Source organism: Perissodus microlepis, chromosome 20 (genome assembly GCF_051167445.1).
Source record: "Perissodus microlepis isolate ML-2025 ecotype Zambia chromosome 20, ASM5116744v1, whole genome shotgun sequence".
Classification (NCBI taxonomy): Eukaryota; Metazoa; Chordata; class Actinopteri; order Cichliformes; family Cichlidae; genus Perissodus; species Perissodus microlepis.
This window is the reverse complement of record NC_140480.1, coordinates 25,687,225-25,700,875: the sequence shown is the minus strand read 5'-3', so window position 1 is coordinate 25,700,875 and position 13,651 is coordinate 25,687,225. Positions and strand designations below refer to the sequence as shown.

General features: G+C 37.9%; 1 protein-coding gene across 3 annotated transcripts in view; it reads right to left on the bottom strand.

The window, feature by feature from the left end:
- LOC146364643 (metabotropic glutamate receptor 4-like) overlaps positions 1-13,651 on the bottom strand; it is a 189,998-nt gene that overhangs the window by 41,538 nt on the left and 134,809 nt on the right. For all 3 annotated transcript variants that reach the window (XM_084915998.1, XM_084915996.1, XM_084915997.1), the window contains one exon: positions 1,189-1,324. In XM_084915998.1, coding sequence (XP_084772124.1) covers positions 1,189-1,324 — 136 coding nt within the window. The remainder of the gene's footprint in view (positions 1-1,188; positions 1,325-13,651) is intronic.

Below are 13,651 nucleotides of genomic sequence, written 5' to 3'. Positions count from 1 at the left end.
TTAATGTGTTGACGCCGTCCAGCCCAAGCACGGGGCGATCCGCGGTAACTCGTTAACGGAGATTTGCCGCGTTATGGCGTTAATGTCATTTTAACGAGATTAACGCTGACAGCACTAGTGGGAACACAACAAATATGACTGCACATTTACGCTGACATCATCCTAGTGCAAAGACAAGTGGAAGCAGACAAAAACAACAAGCATGCATGCTACAAACTTTACCCGAGTCATTTAGACAGCCATTAGCACATGATTCTCCTTATGGGGACCTGATATGTTTAATATGCTGCTGAGAATATGCCCCAGAAGAAGCGTATAGTATAGCTTTTATTTTGGAAAGAGTCATTTCTCTGTAATAAACTCTCTTTTCCAAAGATGAGTGATTTCTCGATCAGATAGATTTTTATTTATTTTTTTATTATTTTGTTGTTTCAGCAACATTAAATTTAAAAACTGTACTTTTGAGTTAAAATATAAATATTTATAATTTTAATAAATGACAAATTAAAAAGACATGAACATTTTTTTGTATCGAAAAAATATCGAACCGTGACACCAAAGTATCGAACCGAACCATGAATTTTGTGTATCGTTGCACCCCTAATAAAGAGCTAACATCTCCAAAATGTCAGGAGTAGTTAGTCATTACAAGAAGTGTTTGTGAACTAAAAATCAAGAATATGGGATTCTGTAGGTCCATGATTTGGAGAGCCCAGTGCGTGCTCCCGACGGGCCCCATACTTTGGGAACCTCTGATTTAATAATAATAATGATATATACTTTATTGATCCCCGTGGGGAAATTACTTGTTTTTCTCTGCATTTCACCCATTCATTCAGTGAAGCAGTGGGCAGCCACTAAGCAGGTGCCCGGGGAGCAGTGTGTAGGGACGGTACCTTGCTCAGGGGTACCTCAGGGTAGCTGTTCAGTGGATTCGAACCCCCGACCTTCCAATCATGGGGTGACCACTGTACCTACTGAGCTACCTGCTAATTAGCCCGCTGATTTAACACATGCCTGCTCTTCGTGCAGCTTTGAATTTCTTGAAGAACTATATCTCATTTAAATTTATTTCCCATGACATAAAAATAGGTATGTGGTGTTAAGCAAGTGTTAAAAACAGTAGTTGAGATAAGTCTGGATAAACATTATGTTACTTGACAGTACTCAGGATTCTGCTGTACTCACCTGATGTCATCCTCATTGGCAAAGATAATGACTACTCGAGCATTGGGGTTCTCACTCAGCCTCCGGATAATCTTGTCAAACTCTCCAGATCTTGGTTCACGTGGTATTTTCACTGACTGGGAAATGCACAAACCACCTGATTGAAAACAAACAAACAAAACAAAAACAATGTTTCCAAATGTTTCATTAGGAGAACATGTTTACGATGCAATTTAACTCAAATTTTGCCTTCTTTTGTCTTCTTTTAACCCATATCTTTTTTCAATCTTCTGGACTTTTTTTTATGATAAATGCACTATTAAATGTGCACTGGTGCAATATTTCACGGAATGAGGGATGCAAGGCATTAAAAAAAAGGTTTTCCTTGGACAAAAAAAAGGCATTTTGGAGACGGGACTACCCTTCAATACAGTTTACAGTTCTGACAGTGAGACCAAGGGGCAGTAGCATTTGCTACTACATAAATATTCTAACTGGGAACTGTTTCCTTTTGTTCTTGCATTTTTTTCTATTACATGGGTTGTTTCAATTTAAAAAAAAAATCTGGCACTTGTCCCAGGATTGTACCACGTTTGAAAGGGAAGTAGAAAAAAAGAAACAGAAATGAAATACGTTACTTCAATTTCCAATTCAGTTAGTCCGATAATTGCTTCGGGGTAATATACAAGATTGTCCTGTGATATTGATTAGTTATCTATTTAGGTAATGACCAGCAGCAACAGCAACTAGCAAATTCCGGCCGTTATATTTTAGGCATAGTGAAGTGGAAAACTGAAACGCTGTTTCAAAATTGGATGCAGTATTGAAATTTGCATCGCTGACTCTCTGAAGCTAATAATTTGAAAAATCCCATTAGCTTATTGAAGTTTTGGCCAATTTGGCCTTCATTTCATGCTAGAAAACAACAGTTTTAATAAAAAAGTTTTAACCACTGAATACATTTCAAGGGTAGAAATTTTGCAGTAAATTTCAAACTCTTTTTACTCCAAGATAACTGTAATGACACAGTACATGATGCTCTAACGGTTGAATGACAGTGCAACTACTTAGTGCTGTGCAGGTGGAAGGATTATTCTTTTACCACTTGGACACATACAAATAGTTTAATGAAATTTCCCCTTGTGGGACTAATAAAGGTATCTTATCTTATTTTAACATTCAACTGGTGACAATTTGTTCCTGTGTAATTTGGTGATTTTCATGTGTTCAATACACAAAGATTTTTTTCTATCCTTGGCTCAACTCTCTCATGCTGGTGTACACCCTGTCATCAATTTTTTTAAATGCTATTTTTTGACAGGTTACCAGAGTGACAGATAACCACTTATTGTCACACCAACATTCTTTTTAGAATCACTAATCAACCTAATAAAGAGGCCTTTCTCAGATTCAGACCTTCTTGCTATGAGACGGTCAGTCTCACAGCAGATTTAAACCATGTAACTAGACTATCACATTAGTTTGGTTTGTTAGTTAGTAACAGCTTTCCCTTTCCTAGTTTATTCCATGGTAAATGGACTATAATATAATGTTTTTTTACTCCGACAGCACTTGAAACGCTTTCTGCACTACAAGCTGCAATCACAGACACATGCACACATGCAAACCCAAATGGATGAATAAGGCACTACTTGTGTTTCTTTATCTTGCCCGAAGACACTGTAACATAAATTATAGATGTAGAAACTGGGGATCAAACCACTAACCTTCTTAACAGCAAACAACACACTCTAAATTCTGAGCCACCAAAAAAAAAAAACAAAAGCAAAGAAAAGAGATTTATGAGATTATAATTGTGTATTAACTGAGGACTGTAAAGGGTGAATCCATTTCATCAGCAGCCATGATGAAATTGCAACAATGTGGGAATGGCTGATGGGTTTTGCCAAGGAAATTATCATGAAAGAATATATGTACCAATTTATAGCTACAGCAATTCTCCATGGATCAATTTAAAGAGCATTCACACCTTCTTACATTCTATTGAACACAAATCCAAAGGAAAGAGGGGATGTCCCCTGGTTACCAACAAGCTAAGGCTGTTTAACTCCCAATGCAACATTTCAGGATAACTGTTTTGTCACCCTGCCAAAATGCCACAGAGAATATGCACATGCTAATGAATTTCCCTTTCGGGACCCAGTACAAAGCCCGCCCAATGAGCAATCAATGCAGAAATAATACCCCCCTAGTCCAGTTCATGGCAGCCATACTCACACCATAAAACAAAGCCTGCCCCTGCTCAGTTACTAATAGGTTGTGAAAGTGGAAATATCAGTAAAGAATAGAGGATGCCATGAAATGAATGATGTTGGGTTACTTGACTCATGGTTACAAAAAGTCACACTTGGTTAAGTCAAACGGGAGATCAGTCAGTGGCTTGCACTACTGTTTTATTTTCTCCTGGAAGAAATATAACAATGCTGTTCTACTGAAACTGTTTCTTGTTTTTCATGTATAGATTTCTGCTGGTCATGCATGTCATGAGTGCAACACAGCAGTTCCGGCTTACATTTAAATTCACTTTTCAGTAAATGGATTAGAAGTTCTTTTACTGGAGAAACAGATTCATCCTGTTGTGTGCACTGGTTGATGTCTTGTTGTTAAGTAATGTTTCCTTCTGCACTCAAGCAATAGTTCAATCAAATCTGAACATCTAATTTACTTGTTTTTATATGCCAAAAACGCACAACTTGAATATCACAATTAACCGAGTCATCATTTAGTAATCTGGAATTTCAAAGCTTCCAAAGCAGATGGCATTATACTCCACATCATCATAACACTCCTAATTTATATTTTAGGCAGGTGAAGTTAAGTTTATTTATTTTACGCTTTGACTTTTGAGCACGTTGTAAGGTAGGTTTCTCTGTGAAGAGTAATGATTACTCAGGCAAGGTGGCATAGGCATGTTTTCAAAGCCATCTGTTTCCTGTCTGGTGTTGCAAGATTACACAACAAACTACTTTATCAAGCCAATAAAACTTTGTGAGCAGTTAGAGCACACTGCTCACAAAGTGATCTGGAAGACTTTCTTTAAACACGTTTCACATAGTAGTTCAATATCGATTATAGTAGCGAGCAATACTGGCTGTTCTGTTGTTGCCAAAATCTGATGTGAAGTTATGATATTGTAATATTTCTTAAAATGTCTTCTCAGTAAGCCTTGTTAACCAAACTGTCATCAGTCTGTTTAGTTAGTATAACTGCAGTCCTAGAAGTAAATCTTGTAGTTAACCACTGGACAAGGTTAGTGTACTGGCCTGAATAAAAGGGCGAGTTCATTATGTAATAGCGGAGTGACAGATCTGTGTTTAGATGTGTTTAAGGAGAGGATTTGGAGTTTGTAGTAATATTGACAGGTTGTCAGTCCATTTTGGTCCATTTATAGTTTGTCTTTAAGAGTAGGTTTTCACTAAAAGTAGTTAGTGTTCTGAATCTGCAGGAGATTCAGATGGCTCCTGCTATGTGTTTTACTGTCATGGAGGAAATTCTTTATGAGCATGAAGAAACCTGACTGTTGCCGATGATGAGCTTTGTCCTCAGTTTTAACAAAAAGACAGAGTCAGAGTTACACTATGCAATTTTAAAAACTGAAATGGCATTGCTGGCTTCAATCAGTACTGAAAGTAGTGAACCATGAACCCCTAATGGTTATTCACCGTCTCTCTTTGTGCTTCCCATCCTGTAGTTTTAATCATGGATCTACAAAGGTTAATGCGTGTAAATCTAGTTTTTTTTAGTGAATGGTAAGTGGAATTAAATATTTAGAAGTATGTAGGAAAGGTTGTACAGTATGTTATAAGTCATGATATTTGCGTATCTTTTTACAAAATAAAAGCTCCTGACGGTTCAGTCTTTGATTAAAGTGAAACAGAGGTTTATCTGCGTAACTCTCTGTCGTTACGCTCACATCACATGGGAAATTTTGCAGCAGCTCGGCTCTCAGAGACTCTATCAATCATTAGACTCCATGTCTTTGCCTCACTGGTACTTCAGTCCCCCATTCCCACAACATCTGCTATATCGAAGCAGAGCACTCATCCCTTCCTTTTCTTCTCTTCTCACATCACGGCGGCAGGCTGCAGCATTGTTTAACTTGCACAGAGATTACCAGAAGGACCGGATGTGCACAAAACTGGGTCCTCCACGGGGCCACTGGTGTAACTCTGTTAGCACTAGGGTACACATGGCAGTTTATTTCACAACTGATTTATCTATGCATTTGATTTTTTTCCTCTTTATTTTTATTTTTACTACTGTGATATAACATGACTAAAGATATGGTTATTTGACTAATGGACATCGGCGCAAATCCTAAGATGGAAGCAGCCACTGAGCAAGATACTTTTTTTTTTTCCAAAAAGACTATAGACTAATGCAGAGAAATATATTTATATATTTATATATTTATATATGATTCAGCTGTGCCAGGCAGCTCATGAATGGCATTTTTACACAACCTAAGTGGCTTTTAATTGGCCTAATTATAGGTCTTGCTTAGTGCAAATTTTATATTAATATTATTAAATTAGACCAGTCTCTACAAGAATCAGATTTTTCAATAAACTACTCGCCTGATTCCATCTTGCTATCAGACAGGATGTAGTTAGAGGGATGCCTTGAAGGACTGGCCCCTTCTTATCTGTGCACCACTTTTCAACACTTTCCTTAAACTCAGCAAACTGACCAACAACATGCAGAGACAGTTATAAAATAACTAAATGCAACTGTAGAGTAATCCTATGAAAACGATGAAATGTACTTCTCCAGGTACATATTGAATTATAGTTACATTTTATTGCTGGCTATATTAAAACTACCTGTACAATAACAATCAGTGAAGGAGCGAAAGAGACTGAACTGCTGGGTTTCAACACCAAACACTGATCTTCAGTGTTGTAACTGTCCTGATGAATCTTTCAAATTTTCAAATACACACCAGATGCAATGCTCCTACTTTTGATGCAGCTACTGTGAAAACCTTCAAGAGCTGTATGTGTTTCCTAACACTTATCCTATACAATTCTCAACTTCTGAGCCACATTGAAAAATCACCTCTAAAAATATCCGTTGCTCAGGAGACTGCTGATCTCCTCTTGTGTCTTCCACTGTCAGCTCCGGTCTCTGTTCCCTTAATAGTTCGGAACACTAATATTCCCTCTCATTTGACACCCGTGGGAAAAACGTTGCTCCCATGAACATTAAATATTCCCCACCATCATAGCTGATTGCAGCTCAGCTCATGTGGCTGGTGAAGAGTAGCACAGAAGCGCACAAAATAGCCCCAGGCTGGCAGCGTGACAAAGATGCAGGTACATAAATACTAAGTTTATTGGGATGCCCTAACCAAACAGACATCATTTTCATATGGAGGATAGAAATACACAAGGAAAATAGAGAGAAATATCACCAAACTAATTTTTCCTCTATAGTTTTAACGTTGAGCCGATTTCTATCAATAGATACTTGACATTTTTTTCAGTGTTAAATGAATACATCAACACCCTGGGTGCTTTGTTGCATGGCAGCAAATTATTTATTAGGCTACATACACAATCAGTTAATAATTACAAAACCAGCCTGAGTTTCTCAGAGCTTTGAAATCCCATCTGCTTTGAACAGCAGTGTTGTTCCATTATTAGTTCTCTGTACAGCCATGGTGCTGACCAGTAGTCTCTAAAGATCAGCAATGCTCAGCCTCCGTAGTGTGATCACGGTGGTTTACGTCAACCAGATAATGGCACATGAGATCAAAGAATTAAGAAACTTAAAAAAAACAAAAAACAAAACTAGCCCATGGTGATACCTGTACACAGAGATAAAAAAAAAAATACCCCATTGATTCAGTAAATTGTAAACAACATGATTGTAATAAACATGCAAATCAGTTCACCAGAAGCCTGCTATAAACTGGCAAAGTGTCCTGCTTTTAAACCGGCGCAGTGAGAGAAAATGGATGGATGGAATTGGTTCTAAGCTAGAAAAAGAAGAGTACAGGTAGAATCGTGACCATTCAGTGGTGTAAAATGTTACTATAAATGAGCTGCAGTGCTTTGTTATTGGTACATTATCTGTTTTTACAGATAATGTTTCTCCTGTCTTATCAGAATGCAGTGAGTGAGTGTGAGGGAGAGAAGCACTGGGAAGAGAAAGAGGGAAACCTCGCACTGAAATCATTAAGGGGACTGACCCTGCTTGAAAAGGCTCACATTCAGTCCCATGTTAGAGCAACCACCATGCTAAAGTGTCCTGGAGCAAGACTCTAAATCTCCCACCCCAAAGTCCCTGAGGTGCTTTTCTGTCACTGATGCTGTGCACTCACCTCAGTGTGCAGGTCTGACGGGATGAAAGGAAATGAATTTCTCTTCAGGGGTTCAATTACAGTATAATATCCCATTATAATTATTATATACTGCAGAGCCGCAGAGATGGCCCAGACTAACAGATTTCTTCCATTTCTGCTATTTTCAGTAGATTGGGTGAATTAAAGACAACTCCTGCCTGTACCAGGTGTAAAACATTACAAAGGAACAACATGTTGACTAAGTGTATACACGGTACATGACAGAGACTGCACATGAACATGAATGGCTTTTTTATTTGGGGGAAGAAGATGAATGGCCCCTATTCCCTATCTATCAATGCAATTTGTCTTTATTATGGCAAGCATCTGTGCCATTTTTCATATCTAAAGCTTTTATCTGCCCCATTTCATAAAAGCAGTCTTAGTTATTATACCTATATGTGGTTGTACTGTGTGTGTGTGTGTGTGTGTGTGTATATACACATTGTTTCTTCTTTTAAAATTCATTTCAGATGCAATGATGTCTTTTTGCTCAGCCTGGATAACTCATCAGGGACTTGCTGAGTCTATAGGTTATTATCAGGGAGCAGCTTTGGGCTAGATTTTGTGACGAGTCCTGGCTTCACCATTGTGTACTGCTGGGAAAATTAGGCTGAACTGTTTTTTGTGTGAAGCTCGTGCGAATCAAGTTCCCCCTCTCAGATGTCAGTGAACACATGCTCTCTGTCTGACTTTTCTGTCAGAGTAGATAAATATCTATACTGGAGAACAGTAGATATGTGCTAAGAGACCATAAAAATAGACAGTCCTGTACTGTAGATATTTTATACAAATATGTCCCAGAGTGCCCTGGGCCAGGACTCTCCAGGAACAGTGCCAGGGCACCTGGCCCAGGGCACTGTTCACATAGAGCAAAATGAATACATTAGTCAAACAAACTGAACTTTGGCGGTCAAATGTGCTTGGACGCTGCACACATACCCTAGTGTGAGTACACCCACAGTTTCTTTAAACCAGCCGTAACAACTGGCAAATATGATTAAACGGTTTACACACAGTACAGAGTTTGCTATGTCTGTGCCATAGGACGGTTTTCCATTACCTAGCTTTTTAAAACACTTTAAAACACAATCTTTTAGTTCAGGTATAACTTGGATAGATGAAACGATGCCGTGTACTCCCTGGCCAAAGTCTTCCAGAGAAAACATGTCATTTGAGACATGATGGACATGTCAGCTTGGACTTATGTTAAAATATCAGTCCAAACCCTGAAGCATCATGTTGATTCAATTAAGTAGCAGAAGCCACAGCAATGTGCCAGGTCTTTTTAACATTTTGAGTTCTTGATTTTTCGGTTTTAAATCAACAACCCAGTAGCAATACAGTTGCTAATCTATGCCATGTTACTAAAATGGTACTGTTGGATATTTGGGTATCAAAGAAGCATAAGATGAAACAAAATGATAGAAAGCAATTTCCCAGATTGCTGTGTAGTCTTATAATGGGTTTCAAACATACTCAAGGGGATATGCTCTGATGTTAATTAGAAAGACATCTGCATGGTGGTGTGTGAAATTAGATTGGATTAAAGAAGACTGTGGTGTATCTTCTTGTGTTATTTACTTTCTATAATGATAGTATACCACAAGACACCCCAAATAAAATATGTTGTAATCTAATTGGGATTTATCAAAAAGCTATATTCACATGCCACATATACAGGGAGTGCAGAATTATTAGGCAAATGAGTATTTTGTCCACATCATCCTCTTCTTACTCCAAGCTGTATAGGCTCGAAAGCCTACTACCAATTAAGCATATTAGGTGATGTGCATCTCTGTAATGAGAAGGGGTGTGGTCTAATGACATCAACACCCTATATCAGGTGTGCATAATTATTAGGCAACTTCCTTTCCTTTGGCAAAATGGGTCAAAAGAAGGACTTGACAGGCTCAGAAAAGTCAAAAATAGTGAGATATCTTGCAGAGGGATGCAGCAGTCTCAAAATTGCAAAGCTTCTGAAGCGTGATCATCGAACAATCAAGCGTTTCATTCAAAATAGTCAACAGGGTCGCAAGAAGCGTATGGAAAAACCAAGGCGCAAAATAACTGCCCATGAACTGAGAAAAGTCAAGCGTGCAGCTGCCAAGATGCCACTTGCCACCAGTTTGGCCATATTTCAGAGCTGCAACATCACTGGAGTGCCCAAAAGCACAAGGTGTGCAATACTCAGAGACATGGCCAAGGTAAGAAAGGCTGAAAGACGACCACCACTGAACAAGACACACAAGCTGAAACGTCAAGACTGGGCCAAGAAATATCTCAAGACTGGTTTTTCTAAGGTTTTATGGACTGATGAAATGAGAGTGAGTCTTGATGGGCCAGATGGATGGACCCGTGGCTGGATTGGTAAAGGGCAGAGAGCTCCAGTCCGACTCAGACGCCAGCAAGGTGGAGGTGGAGTACTGGTTTGGGCTGGTATCATCAAAGATGAGCTTGTGGGGCCTTTTCGGGTTGAGGATGGAGTCAAGCTCAACTCCCAGTCCTACTGCCAGTTTCTGGAAGACACCTTCTTCAAGCAGTGGTACAGGAAGAAGTCTGCATCCTTCAAGAAAAACATGATTTTCATGCAGGACAATGCTCCATCACACGCGTCCAAGTACTCCACAGCGTGGCTGGCAAGAAAGGGTATAAAAGAAGAAAAACTAATGACATGGCCTCCTTGTTCACCTGATCTGAACCCCATTGAGAACCTGTGGTCCATCATCAAATGTGAGATTTACAAGGAGGGAAAACAGTACACCTCTCTGAACAGTGTCTGGGAGGCTGTGGTTGCTGCTGCACGCAATGTTGATGGTGAACAGATCAAAACACTGACAGAATCCATGGATGGCAGGCTTTTGAATATCCTTGCAAAGAAAGGTGGCTATATTGGTTGCTGATTTGTTTTTGTTTTGTTTTTGAATGTCAGAAATGTATATTTGTGAATGTGGAGATGTTATATTGGTTTCACTGGTAAAAATAAATAATTGAAATGGGTATATATTTGTTTTTTGTTAAGTTGCCTAATAATTATGCACAGTAATAGTCACCTGCACACACAGATATCCCCCTAAAATAGCTAAAACTAAAAACAAACTAAAAACTACTTCCAAAAACATTCAGCTTTGATATTAATGAGTTTTTTGGGTTCATTGAGAACATGGTTGTTGTTCAATAATAAAATTATTCCTCAAAAATACAACTTGCCTAATAATTCTGCACTCCCTGTAGATACCGAAACATGTTTTAAAAAAAGCCTATATGAATTTATTCATGTAATGTTGGCCAGCACATTCTACTTTCACGTGACAGATCTGGCAGCATTTGTACTGGACATCAGTTTTGTTTTTTTACAGAACTATTTGATGTATTTGATGGCTGTAGTTATGTTTGATGTTGCATGCTTTCCCTTTTTGTAACAACGCAAAATCTAACCCTGCCACACATTTATTGTTAGAATTGTAGTCAGCAATGAAATGTGTCCTCCTTTTCCTTTAATGGTTACTTAGGCACATTATAAAGTATTATATGCTGTTAAAAAAATCAAAAATAAATAAGAAATTGTAACAAACTAGTTTTTATGTTATATTATCCATTAGAATAATTTTTTTTGCAGTGAAAGAATGGGTGAATTCAATTTGGTGAAACAGCAGAGGGATGTTCTGAAATAACTTTGACCAACTGCATGACAAAAATTAGAATTAAAATGTTTTGCACACCATGTCGAATCAACACGTTGCCCCTTTGATTCACTTAATTCATGATATTCCATTTAACTGGTGCTGTACATCGTATTGATTATCAAAATTCATACACTAAATAGTCTAAACTAAGATGATTAACCTGGTACAGGTACTGATATATATTTTATTTCCTAAATATCAAAAAGAAGGTATAGAAAGAACCAATTTGCAGGGGCTGTACTCTCAACTAGTGGCTAAATTGACTGCAAGGCTCTAATCTTTGGCCTCTATTACAACAACAAAAAGGGTCCACTCAAACTTGTATTGATGAATCTGCTAACAATCCCTGAAAGTAGTATTATATAAGGCCACAGCATGGTGGAACTTTTGTTACGCTCTGGCCTCTAAGCTGATGGATCAACTGAAAGTATTTGTTGACATGGCTATTTTCTTAAGCCAAATGGCAACCAGTACTGGTCCAACATCTGTCAGCAACTTTGCTCTGATATCAGCACACTGTAAGTCCCGGAGGGAAGTGGACACACTCTATATTTATCTCCACAGTGCAGGGGAAGCTCATGGAGGGCAAGAGGGCAGCAGTGACAGAACATGCTATTTTGTACATATTATTCATCCCACACTGTTTCTTCAAGTTAGTGCGTGCTGTAAACATGCAGTGCCTCCACTGCAGTGTACTTTTTAAAGAAAGCACAAGATGTTATAAAGGGTGGGAGGTATAAACATGGACGAAAAACACTTTGACCTTGTTCAATAAAAGCATCATTGAAATAACTTATTAATGCCTTTATTCATTATTTATAAGTAGGTTATTCAGTGTTTAGGGTCAATGTTAGTGGTGTACCCACTGAATCAGAAAGATGTGCAACAAAAGGAAGATGTACTGCTAAGAATATTTATTTTATTTTCCTCTGCATTCGTTTTACATTATTTATGAAATCATGTAATCACGGCACTTGCAATGTCAAGTCAATTTAGTAACAATTATCAGATATCAAATATTTTGTGGTAGGGCTTTTGATCTTTTTGAAATTTAAAATATATTCATAAGAACCCTAGTTTTACATTTCAGCACATCCATTTTTTTTAGAAATATGTTTTGAAATGTTATTGCTACTGGAACAAGAGAGAGCACTGTTTATTGACTACCATGACATACATTAAAATGATTATTTCAACTCGGTGGTGTAAGCACAAATGATTTGTCTGCGTCAGCAGGAGGTTGAGAAATCCAACACTGTCCTATTTTTCAGCAACTGTGAAGTTCTAAATTGTATTAATCTGAGGGGGTTTTTTGTTTTTTTTTCCATATGCAGCTGACAATTTGACCGAAGGTTGCATAAATCCATACGTAGATATTTGGGTAATGTGTTTCTACTCTTTAGAAAAGAACTTTGTCTTATTTTTAATTAAGCAGTTTTGCTGAATAGCATGTCATCTAGTGAGTTCCCAGATCTTGAATGAAAAGGCTCTGGGGTAACTATGAGTTAGATTTGAGAATGACTGAATGACATTTTCTTTCTGAGTGCAAATGATTTATAAATCAAAGGCAGGCCTCTAAGCACTGTGAAATGAGGTTTTCTGCACTGTGGTAAAATGAGTCACCTGACAAACACGGGACTTTCCTCTTACTAAGGAGAATCTGCATAGCATGTCTCTTAATGTGAATATATCTCTAAGCCAAAGATGAAGAGTTTAAAGTATGCACTGCCTCCTCTTGCAAGGCAAACATTAATGCTGCTCTCTAATCATGAGTGGGTTTGGGTGAAGAGCTACAGAAGGCCTTGAGGGGCATATTCTTATATTTTCCAAGAATTTCTGAAAATGATCCTGCACCTACACACACTGTTAGACTATGTAATCGGTACACACGCATCAAAATGAAATAGTGGTTGACATTCTGTCTTTTGGCATATAATCGTAGGTTATTTTGATCCTTTGGATGTTATAAATGGTGTCTTTGGTTTGCTTTGCTTTTCAGGAGCAGGTGCAGCACATTTTCTAAGTTTTGATTGGTTAATTTGTCTATAAATTGTGGATTTCTTTTCTACTAAATTACACTATTTCTGATAAGAATTAGATACAGAAGGACTAGAGGCACAGTAATTAGTAAAGTGCTTGCTTATTAGACAATACATTGACACTGTTCTGTGTCAAATGTGACTGAGTATGTATAGGGTTTCGCTATGAGAAAGCACGGCTTGTTTTTAACAGTTTTCTCCAAGACACAATTACTAATAAACAAGATTTCTAATGAATAAAAAGGTCCTCTCCTACTTCCTGAAGAGGTAGCCTCATATTCAGTATTACTAAGTATTCACATTAACAGAAAATTTTACATGATAAAGTATTGTGTTACATTTGCAGTTGTGTTACATTTGCAGTTCTATTTTCCCCAAGAAAAGATAAGAGG